The sequence below is a fragment of the Vigna unguiculata genome, chromosome 7, assembly GCF_037176805.1.
Source record: "Vigna unguiculata cultivar grain cowpea cultivar isolate G323 ecotype 2 chromosome 7, ASM3717680v1, whole genome shotgun sequence".
Taxonomy (NCBI): Eukaryota; Viridiplantae; Streptophyta; class Magnoliopsida; order Fabales; family Fabaceae; genus Vigna; species Vigna unguiculata.
Window position 1 is genome coordinate 44,063,761 of NC_140798.1, and position 12,599 is coordinate 44,076,359.

Genomic DNA, 12,599 nt, shown 5'->3' on the forward strand with positions numbered 1-12,599 from the left:
CGGGTCTTCCATGCTACTCGAATTCGAGTTTTTTTTTTAATTATTATTGTTATATTTTACCTTTTTATTATATTTATGTCAATTCTTTATTTTTTTAAAACTATTCTATTTAAAAAATAAAATATTTTCATAAGTTTAAAAATATTTCTACTAGTAAAGTTAAATATAATAACACCTTAAAAATATTTATATATATATATATATATATATATATATATATATATATATATATATATATTGACGTTTAAAAGTCTAAAGTGTTAATCAGATGTCAATTTTTAAAAATATTTTTATCGAAAATCGATATCTAAAAATAATTTTGGAAGTGTGATTCAGTGACTTTACTTCGAATGATCATAGAATATTTTTAAGATTTTAAAAATTTGTAGAGGTGTAGAAAGAGATTCTTGGAGATACAGGAAAAAAGACCCAAAAGAGAATAAAAAGTTTGGTTCCAGGATTACTTTTCTTGGGCTCTCAAATAGCAGCTCACGAAGTTGGCCCAACTACATCTTAAATCCAGGCGGTTTCTTCCTGCATCTCCAACTTTTCTTTTTGTACCCAAAATTTTTTCCAAAATTCTTTAAATGATCATTCATCTTTAACTAGAATAAAAAATAATTTTCTCGCTCTTTATATTTACTCGCCCACGAGCATTCACCCGTCATACTTTCCTCACAATTTAAGTAAGAAAACATGTATGAATTAGGTAGGTATCGGATTTCAAAATCCAATTTAAATAGACACCAAATTTTGAAATTTAGTTTAAATACTAAATGTCAAAATATATACATATATATATATATATATATATATATATATATATATCGTATTTAGAAATTCAGTAACCATCTAAATTTCGAATACCGAAAAAATTCTTAATCGGAGATTTCGAAATTCAATAAAATTCTTAATATATGAGTTCTTAAGTTCGATGAGTTACTTAACCGATTTTTTTTTATATATTTTGAAGAGTCATATTTGACATTACTGCAGTAAAATCTTTTTGCATGCAGAATAAAAGTTTGAGGTGTAGGAAGTCCAATTATGTATTCATACACATCTCCTTTTAAGCCAACACGTGGAGTAAAGATCTGATCCTGCAGCCATTTTTATGCTCACTATATTTTTCTTTTTTTTTTTGTTTAGTTTTTGCAGTTAAAGTTCTTTTTTGGAGATTAGCAATTTAAGCTAGTCATAACAAGTTATATAAAATAAAAATCAACCATACGATTTATTTAATATTTTATACATGGAATAAATCGAGTCTCGTTATTATAGAGTAATGAACACAAAAATTAATTAAATGATAAAATGTTACAAATTCTTATTTATCCTAGCTGAAATTGAAATTGAAATCAAACAAAATTGTATTATCTAAGTAAATATCTTATTTTACATCTAATGCATCACACTTTTTTTTTTCAATCACGTTTATTGCATATGTTTGGCAACATATTAATCTTCATTGATGAAATTAACTTTGGTAACAAAGAGTTAAATTGTTATAGATACTAATTAACTGGGTATGAATGAATATATCTTCTTTTATTTTGAGGAAGAATCAAACTTGAATAGCATAAGAATTATGGTTTCGGATAAAATATTATCAGACATTTTATATTATATTTTATTTTAATAAAATAGTTTTCCACTACTGGGTGTTGGCTTGAATGTACATGTTGTGTACAGCTATGACAAAATATCCATGTCCGTGAATATCCGTGGATAAAATTTGCGGCGAATAATTATTACTTACGGGTATTTTAATATCCGTTTATAAACGGGTCGGATACGGGTATCATATTATTTGTACTTGCGGATATCTGTTACCCGCAAAAAAATAAAAATAAAAATAAAAATTAATTTATATTTTATTAAATTAAATTTAATTAAAATTAAAATTAACAGTATATTTTATTATGTCAAATTTAATTATAATTATAATTTTATTTTATTTATATTTTATTTTTATAATTTTATATTAAAAATTTTATAAAATATATATTTTTTAAAATATTTATGGATATGAGTATCGCAGATTTTAAAAACATTCACAAATATTTTTTAATCAAATATCCGATTAGTAAACAGACAAATAACGTACAAATTTCTTTTTACGAATTAAGTTCAGGATAAACACTTTTTATCCGTATCCAATCAGACTTATTACCATTGCTGGTTGTATGTGCATAGGCTTAAGTGCATTTGTGATAAGAGGGACACAACACAACAAACACAATCCAAATTTCCAATCAATAGATTTTTTATTATCTCAATTTCAATTGTAACTATTATTTCAATCAATTCTCAACCAACCATTATCATAATATGATACATTATAGTGCCTATTTTCTGTGGCTTTGGGATCATCAACATGTAGACTTTGAAGTCCAGATATTGATTCCCTTTTCACTCTCATTGATTAGAAAGATGAAAGACATAATCATGGACTTCTCTTTTTCTGTGGCTACGAATTATTTAACCATGATCAAACCTAACTCATTTCATTTTAAATTATCCACTCTTTTTTCTTTTCTAACTTAAAATTGAGATAAGAAAAAAAAAGATTAAGAAAGAAGATGAGACTGAAAAATGTATGTGAAAACAAATAAGGTCAAACAGAGGACTTTATCTGAATAGCTATAACTTGTTAAAAAAATTTGAAGGATAAAATGCAATCTATTTTTTGTCAAAAAAAAAAAAAAAAAAAACTTCAACTCTTGCTTTATCTTCTCACAAAGTTTAACTTGGTCTTGGTCAATTAGTTTGCTCAAATTTTTATTTTATATTAACCCATTTCTAAGCAGGCTAATAAGTCAATGGTGAAAACTACATATATGCAAAATAAATAATATCAAGATTAAAAGTAGTGTTAATTTGTCATAACAAACTTATACTGTTAAGTTGTAATGCAACTTCCATGAAGTTAAAGTGAATTTGAATTTTCTGTAATGTATATTATTTTTTATATTTTAAATATATTACAAATTTTTAAAACATACTAAAATTAGTATATTATAAAGACACGTTAAAGGGATAAAGAAAAGACAAATAGATAACCTAGACTCAATAAAAGCTATGTCGTGTCAAAAACATAATTAGGTTATAAACATATAATTGCAATTGTATAAAATACTTTGTATAGTTATTTAGATTGATTAGTCTAATAGATTTAAATATTTCTTGAATCACCAATATCATGACCTTTTCAATCAAATAAACATTAAAATATTGATTGAATTTTTCTGCTAAAAAGAATATTAACTAAAGATATATGATGTAGGTTGTGCCGCGTAGTTCCAATTAGTTATTCTAGTCTACCTCCACTCTTTGCCTGGTGATGGGGTCAAAGAAAATGTAAAGAAAAAGGAAATAAAAATTAGAGTGAACTGTGAAATTATTTAAATAAGTTGAAAAGATAAAAAATAAATAAAAAGTAAGATATTTTTTTCTATTTCTTATAATTATATATATATATATATAAATTGAAAATTATTGAGAATATTGAAAAAAATGTGTTTACATGATCCTGGTTTTCTTTTTATCACCATAATAATATATAATATGGCTATGTATAAGTACTCTATCAATTTTGATGTACATCTTCCTATAAATTCGTCTATTATATCTACTTTTTTTTCTCTTTCTAAATTATATTTAGTATCATAAATTATTTCCTCTAGTTTTTAGGTTTGCGTACAAAATAACAAGCCAATGTCAACCAACAGCTTGGAAAGTACATAAGCCCGCACAGTCACCATCAATTGATATGCGAGAGAGTATAAGTTGTATTATTACTTTATGTTATTTTCTTTTGTTATGAATTTTTTTAAAATATTTTTATTATAAATATTACATAAAACATTAATGATTTCATATTAAAATATGCATTCATTAAAAGAAATTACTAATATTTATTTATGTTTCTTTTATTTAATTATAATTTTCTTTATAGCAATAACTAATATAAGGAATGAGATATTAGGATGTCTCAATCCCTGGACAATACCAATAAAAATAGAAGAGATGAGAAAATAAAACTTATGAGTACTAAATGTCTTTTCCAACATATAAAACTCTCAAACAACATTCAAACTCACAAAACACAAATGAACAAATAAATGCATCTTATGATATCTATATATCTAAAATATTACAAAAAAATTTATGTATATAATCTCTCACCAAGATAAATTTAATGATCTGTATATAACATACACTAAATTTGCAACAAACTGAAGTGTTATTAATTTCTTCTTTGTAGCATTATTATCTTTCTCTATTTTCTGTTTGAAATAACATTACTTATCGACGTACTTGTTTCCGTGTCTAACCTCATTTAATAATAGACATTAATAACGGGTCTAATCTAAACCTCTGTCTCGAAGGTTATTTCAGTTAATTTTATTTTTGTTAATTATAAAACTTGTTTGAATGAGAGTATTGTTTTAAATGTTAAAATTTAATTTTAATTCATTATATGTTTTCTTTTCATTTTAAAAATATTCATGTATGATGAAATATATAACACAACAGGAGTATTAAAGCAGATGGTTCGGAGTAACTGATGTATAACTATAACCATAACAAAAAGGGATCATCGAAGTGACTGACGCATCACCACAACCAAAAAGGGGTCACTCATATACCTGAAGAAAAATATATCATATGAAAAAAAAAAACAAGGTACTTAGGAGAAATTGTTGGGAATAATTCAAGTGTGAGTCAAAGTCCCACATTAGATATAATACAAAGTCAAACATAACACCATTGCCTTAAAATTTTAGTGTAAAACTGGTGTCAAATATCTTATATGTGCAAGATTAATGTTATATATACATAAATCCACAATCTCTCAAATAACCATGACTATAACCAAGACATACGAAGTTATACCCCATATATGATGAAAGATATAACCCAAGAGTAGTAGCTTTCACTATTATTTTCTTCACGAGGTGAAATAATTTTTTTCCTCTTCTTTTATTCATAGGAAACATATGTTTTATAAATTCCAGAAAACCTTATCTGCATGAATTGAAGTACAAGATTGTTATGCACATTACCTAGTTTCAGTATCTGTCACTTATGAAAGCAATTCACATGCATGCTCTGGGCACAATTGTGAGGCTAATCCAATGAGAAACTTGAGGTTAAAATTTGTTGACGTTGATGTGCCCTGTTTGGTAGCCGACATGGATCTCTATCCATGGCCCCTCTGTCTTTTGCAGTCCACTTATACATCTCACATATACCTCTCTCTGTTCATTCCACGGTAGGTAAATTTTGAGTTAGGGTTAAATCATATTGTGCAGAAAATAAATATCCACCATATGATCAATTCCATATACGTGCACCAAACTTGACCTCTTCTTTTTCTAAACCCCATGATTTTAATTGTGTGTTTCACATCTCAACTTGTTTCCTAAATGGATCAAGCAAACTCAATCCTAAGAAAAGATAACACTTCAACTGTGTCAAAACATGTATTGATTCTTTTTTATCTTTATCTCTTTTATCTTATTCTATAACATAGTATCTTTTGTCTTCTTTTATAAGATTAGTGTCTGGGGTGGTCATAAAATATTTCCTTATTAAAGTTGTAAAACGTGTCACGCATGATGAGTTGGTAACATTATCGAAACGTACGTAATAAAATTATGAGTATAGGCATGCCGTGAAGAAGGTGCTTCAATGTATGGAAAGTCTTTGGAGCAACTCAACGGTCAATCAATCAAGACGTCCATATATGATATTTACTCACCTAACAAGCTGTTCACACGTGAAAACATATATTTCAAGCACAACCAATTTTTTTAATGATAAAAGATTAAAATATGTCAACAACTTGGTGACATATTTATGGACAAACAAAATTATTCTTTGATATTTATAATTATTCACTACAAAATAGATTTTAATTTCGCACATCAAATTTATATATTTTTAATATATAATTATTGTAAAAAATAATTTAATATTTTGACATTTTTAATTTGACATAATAGTGTATGCTCATAATTTTTACATTTTCCATAGAATTTTGTAAAAATATTTACAAATTTTATAATTTTGTAAAAAATAATTATTCATGAAAAAATTATTTTTTAATTAACTTTTTTTTAAATATGATAAAAAAGGTCTTTTTTTCCGTAAATTTTTTATCAAATTTGAAAAAAAAATGAAATATAAAATTTTTTAGCAGTTACAAAATTTAAAAAAATAAAAAAGTGTAATGGTTTGAATTTCAAAATTAACATGTATACTCTTACGAGAACTATATTTAATAATTTGTTTGTCCATTTTTCTAATAATGAATAAAGTGTAAAGAAAAGTATGATTTATGACCTATTTTATTTATAAACAAATTGTGTTTTTATATTTTTATTTATCTATTATGAAATAGAATTATCTTAAAGATCCCAACACATACCAAAAATAATTTAATATCTTATTTTTTTAATCACCTCTAATTCATAGAATTGCAGGTTTTTAGTTAATATATTTCATATATAATTATTTATATATCAGTTGAATCTTGGATGGAGTATCCTAACCACCATCTTTATCCCTAGACTCAATCACTTTTGAAATTGAAATCATTCAGAGCTTAGGATGAGACGGTCATATCATGACTTTGGATGACATATATTAATTAAGGTCTAAATTTACTTTTTTTTCGGAAGATTTGAAATGAGTTCATTTATAAGTAAATTAATTTTTATCTACAAAAGTCTTCTGAAAAACGTCTGTAAAAGCCCCTCTAAAAATCATAAAAATGATGAATTAATTTCTAAATTAAATAATTCAGTATTTTTCGCTACAATAATTTTGTAATTACAGACGAATTATCATTAACAGATTAGTCAATTTTTAATGAAAATTGGAATTAGTCAATCTTCAAAACTTTGGACCAATTTATTATATATCTTTAAAAATATATGAATTTAGTCATTTTAATCAAATATTATTAAGTTTATTCTAGCGTTTCAAATGCATTTCTCGGCTAACAATGTAACAAAAATGTCCTAAATATTATCATGAAATGCGTTTGAAATGTCAACTAAACTTAACAAAATTTGATTAAAATGATTAAATCCTCACATTTCTAAAGTTAACGACTAAATTGGGATAAAGTTGTGAAGATTGACTAATTTTAATTTTCAATAAAAATTAAGGGATAAAAAACATATTTAATCCAAATTTTACTTATAACCACTTTATCAATGGATTGTTGGTCGTTGCTATTCCTTCTTTAAAATCGAATTATCAACAACTTTTTGTTATTTCCAACAAATTATATCTATCACTAATATGTGATTTTCTTCTTGTATCAATGTGTTGTAAATAGTTTGATGCCTTAAACTTTTAAATTCACCAACTAACATTCACTACAATAAAATGTCTCATTAACAACCAATCTTATAACTAAAAATTGTTAGTTACTATAGTGACCAATTTAGATATTAATTTACAAAACTAAAAAGTAGTGATTACTAAATTAGTCATTATTATCAATAACATATTATAATTGATCGCTAAATTGGTCACTAGTTAATTAAAGATTAATTTAGAAATCAATTTCTTTAGTAGCAAAAACCTTGGTAGCTAATGTTTAGTGACCAATTTTCTTTGGTAGCTAAAATCTTGGTAGTTAAATTTTAGAAACAAATTTAAAGATTAATTATAATTTTTGTATTCATAATAATGACTATTTTTGTAATTAATAATTTTTTATTTTATAAATTAGTATTTAAATTGATCACTTTAATGACTAATAATTTTTTATCACTAAAATTGGTTGGTTATTAATGAGATATTTAAATTAATCACTATAATAAATAACAATTTTTAGTCACTAAAATTAATTATTAGTAAGACATTTTCATGTGGTAATTAAAATCATGATTTTTAAGTTAAGAATGAAGAATTTGAGTGAAGTTATTTTTCTCGGTTGTAATTTTTTGTACCTGTTTCTCTTCAACTTTATCTTTCATCATCAATATATGTCGTTGGTATTATCAGTAGCAACAATAATTGAGGGACTTCTAGCCTATAAATTATCACCAAGTCCGGAATGCAGCTACCTAAGCTGAAAGCAAATTTGATTGCTCATTGTTCCTGAATAGTCTCCTTATATGTGTGAGTGCCACCTTTCTCTGCTATTAGTATGCCTCTATAATTTTATTTCCTTCAACAAGATGATTATCTCTTTGTGTATTTAAACTTATCCAGATTTACCTATTCTTTAAAATTCTTTTGTTCTTAATTTCTCCCGGAGTGTATTGCTTTTCTTCTGTCATAATATATGTATACAAATCCTCGGTGATTGTGTTTGAATATAAAACTTTTAATTAAATTGAAAAAGTCATCTGGAAATATTCGATGGTTTTTTTGATATTATCAGAACGGAAAGTTAAGATCTAACTTATGATAAAGTTTGGTCTAATTATGGAAAGTTAAGACCGCGTAAGAAAAAATGGGTCTGAACACTAGTAAGAAATTAATAGAAAGCAGCGGATGATAGGAAAATGACTGGTAGTAGAATCTTGTGTCAACTTAAAGACATGCAACAAGCCACGTACCTTTATCTCTGAAACCGTTCGATCAAAGACGAAATATGAATAGAAAAAAGAAAGCTACAAGTAGCGGTCGTCTTTAATTATCCCTTTTTGTCTCCATCTATCAAAAAATGAATGAAGAAAGAACTGATTTTTCCTGAAAATTCTCTCCTTTCAGCCACCGCTATAACAAAGCATATGGATTCGGATTCAAACCCACCCCTTCACGAGGCGTACGAGATGCTGTTGAACAAGACCCGGAACAGTAACGAACAGAGTGGTTGTGATGATGATAAGGTGGTGGTGGTGGTGGTGGAGGATACAGAGTTGGCAGTGATCAATGTGAGGCATTTAGCAGAGAGTGATGAAGTGAGGAGGGAGAAGTGCAAGTCTGAGATAGCGAAGGCTTCTGAAGAATGGGGTTTCTTTCAGATCGTTAATCATGGGATTTCCAATGATGTTTTCAGCGGTTTGAGGGTGGAACGGGAGAAGATATTTCAGCAAACTTTTGAGAAGAAGAGCAAAGAGAACACGTTCTTCAACTTTTCCGCTGATAGCTACAGTTGGGGAGCCCCCAGTGCAACATGCATTAGGCAGTTATCTTGGTCTGAAGCTTTCCATATTCCTCTTACTGATATACTGGGTTCCAGCGAATCCAACACATTTAGGTAATAAACCACACCGCTTAAATTTTCTCCGCACTACGTACTCTGTTACCAAAGAAACACGTAATTTATGAAGAAGTGTTATAAGTTTATTAGTGTTTGTATATTTGCAGCTCAACCATTAAAGAGTTTGCTACTGAAGTTTCTACTCTGGCGAAAACTTTGGCTGATATCCTGGCGGAGAAAATGGGTCAGAAGTGTAGTTTGTTTGAGGAAAACTGTTTGCCCAGTTCTTGTTATTTTCGATTGAATCGATATCCTCCATGCCCCTTGGCTTCTGAGATTCACGGACTACAGCCACACACAGATAGTTCTTTCCTCACCATCTTGCATCAAGATGAGGTGGGAGGCTTGCAAATCATGAAAGATGGGAAATGGATTGCAGTGAAACCAAACCCCGATGCTCTTCTAATCATCATTGGTGACTTGTTCCAGGCATGGAGCAATGGGGTTTACAAGAGTCTTCAACACCGAGTTGTGACCAACCCAAGATTAGAGAGGTTCTCTATGGCCTATTTCTTTTGCCCCTCTAATGATACAGTCATACGAAGCTGCACAGAGAAGTCGGAGTACAGGAACTTTAGCTTTGGGGAATATATGCAAGAAGTTCGAGATGATGTTCAGAAGTTGGGCTACAAAATTGGCCTACCCAAGTTTCTCATACGTTGAGGGGCTACGTAGTGTGCATCAGTATCACCTCTCTTTTTCTTTTCCACAAATAAAACTGCTATATATATATGAATCACCTTAGTGTCTCAACCTTCTTACAGAGTTGTCTGTATACAAAGAGACACATCTCAAATTACAGCATTCACCTGCTATCACTATAATCAAGTATTCAAATTTTCTCAATAAAAACAAATAGATTTATATATTTTATAAATGGTTACCGGAATCTTCAATGATATCTTTCAAATTTGGTTTGTGGCTTGCGAGAAAATTATGATTAAATTGAAATCATTTGATTTGTTAATATAACCATTGATTGTCGTGTATTCTAAATGTTTTTTTTTGTGATGCATTCTATAGTTGTCAAAATACAACCTGCGAGCCAATCCGGTTCCTCACGAGTTCAGACTGGGTTGGATTGAATTTTTTTTTTATATATTTAAATATGGATTGATTTTTGACTCGGTTCACCTAGAACGTGGTTCACTCGGGTTGAACTTGTGATGAGCAGGGTTGACTCATCAACCTGCAAATAAAGGGTCACATAAGTGTTTTGTGTTAAGCTGGACTTTTTATTTGAGTCATGTTAAGTTATTTTTTTAGCCAACACATATATAATTTGTATTTTTGTGATTTTAATTTGTATTTGGATTGTACTAAAGTTTATTATTTAGATTTTAATTAGAATTATAATTTAGTTTTGATTGAAAAAAAAAATTGTATTTTTTCTAATTAAGTGAGCCCGTGAACCAACCCGTTTAACTACCAACCCGGGGTGGGTCGAGTCGAATTCAAATTTTCTTGGTTTGCTAATAAGTGAGTCGGGTTGGATTGACTCACTAAATGATCAATTCATGATGAGTCGAGTCGGGTTAGACTGGATTATCCGTTTTGACAACTTTATCTATACATCAAATACACTCTCGAGACTCATCCCACCTATACTATATCAAGTTTCATCATAATTCTTTGTTAAAATTCCATATCTCATATAGTTCTTATATATAATTAAAAGGGAGGCATGCAAACCAAAGTTGTGATAAAGTAGCAAAATGAAAATAAAATGTACGTGGATTACGTATGAAATTTGTGGAAGCAATAATAGATTGAATTATTTTTGTAATGAGATGACAAACGGTGAAGAGCATTGGCGGACCTAGATGTGACACGGCTCCCCCATTTTTTTTTTTTTGAATTTTTTTTATATATATTTATATATTTTTTAAAATTATATTATATATTATTTATATTAAAATTATATTATGGAAAATTATAATAAAATAAAAAATAAATTTTTTTAATAGAGACATTAATTTATAAAAGAGATTAGGGTTTTTTTCTGACTATAAAATCTTTCCATCATGTAAATGATCATGAAAGTCTGTGAAGAAAGATAAATACAAAGGTTGGAAAATAGAGGTTGGAAACACACAGATTGAGATTCATGTATACATTCTTGCATGATCTATCACAAATCAAAGTTAGTATCTTATTATGATTTATGTATGTTAGTTTATGATTCTTTTTAGGATGTTTCTTCCAAATTAAGTTTATCCTAAATTAATATAACCCCTAATTATGATTTTAGGGATTCTTTTATGAAATTGGTATGAACCCTAATTATAATTTTTCCTAAATTATTATAATCCTTAATTATGAAATTTAGGGATTTTGTGTTTTTCGCTATCTATGGTATTTTTTTTTTTTGAGTTTTGAATTTATACAGTATTGCTTATTTAATTAAAGTAGTATGAGTTTTATTATGTTTTGCATTGTGATAATTGTGATTTGTGAATATAAATTTTATTTATTCTAAATAGGTAAGAGGTGATAAATTTATATTAGAAAGATTATGATAAAAAGTAAAAAAATTGATTCCTTTTTTTCAAAGTGGAAGGTTTGTGATGAAGATGAAAAAGAAATGCATTTACATTAACTAAGCTTGAGAAATTTAATAAGAACCAAAAATTTAAGACAATATAAAACAAATCTCTAAAGTTATCAGAGTTACATATAATGAATTTAACAATTCAATAGAACGACATCAAATTTGACAATACCACCAAATCAAATTGATGAGATACGAATGCTTGATCTAAAATGGTATTCATGAATTGGTATCATGATATAATAGCGAATGATAGTAATATTTTTTTGAATTCTACTATTACATGTGTTTGTTATAAGAAGAGGAAATGAATAGAAAAAAATGAATAGTTTTTCTCCTAAAAAAATTATATATAACAAATCTAATTTGGCCCCCCTACAATTTTAGTCCAAGTTCCGCCACTGGTGAAGAGGCCTTCGCCCTACCATAGATAAAAAAGAGAGCATGAATCATAAGTTTTCAAAATAAAGTTTTCTTACTATAAGACTAGTCTTTTAAAAAAAATTGTCTAAATTCCTTGTAAAAATAAGTTAAGGTGAGGAATTGTGATTTGGGCATGTTTCATCCATAGTTAAGCATGAGTGAGAAACAATCATGTCTATGAAAAGCTATATACGGCCCTTATGCAGACAAATGTTAAATATTTATACGAAGGAATGATGTAATTTGCAACTAAATAAAGTGAACAAATAAACTATTAATTACTTTGATACAATGAAAATTTAATATTATCGACAAATAAATTTTTTATAATATTTAATGTTTAACAATAAATTAAAATTATCAAAATTTATTGATAAAATCTTTATTGAT

At 27.5% G+C, this 12,599-nt stretch overlaps 1 protein-coding gene across 1 annotated transcript; it reads left to right on the forward strand.

Moving 5' to 3' along the window:
- Positions 1-8,612: 8,612 nt before the first annotated feature.
- Positions 8,613-10,112, forward strand: LOC114190851 (gibberellin 2-beta-dioxygenase 8-like). The gene is made up of 2 exons (XM_028079900.2): positions 8,613-9,232; positions 9,343-10,112. Exons 1-2 carry the CDS (start codon positions 8,700-8,702, stop codon positions 9,896-9,898), a joined length of 1,089 nt encoding a protein of 362 aa, XP_027935701.1. The 5' UTR covers positions 8,613-8,699; the 3' UTR covers positions 9,899-10,112.
- The last annotated feature ends 2,487 nt before the right edge of the window (positions 10,113-12,599 follow it).

What these genes read in the sequence shown, in the direction of transcription:
- LOC114190851 (XM_028079900.2), top strand. Translation starts at nt 8,700, where the DNA reads ATGAAGAAAGAACTGATTTTTCCTGAAAATTCTCTCCTTTCAGCCACC. An exon ending in AGCGAATCCAACACATTTAG is followed by an intron (nt 9,233 to 9,342) that starts GTAATAAACCAC and finishes GTATATTTGCAG; the next exon opens with CTCAACCATTAAAGAGTTTG.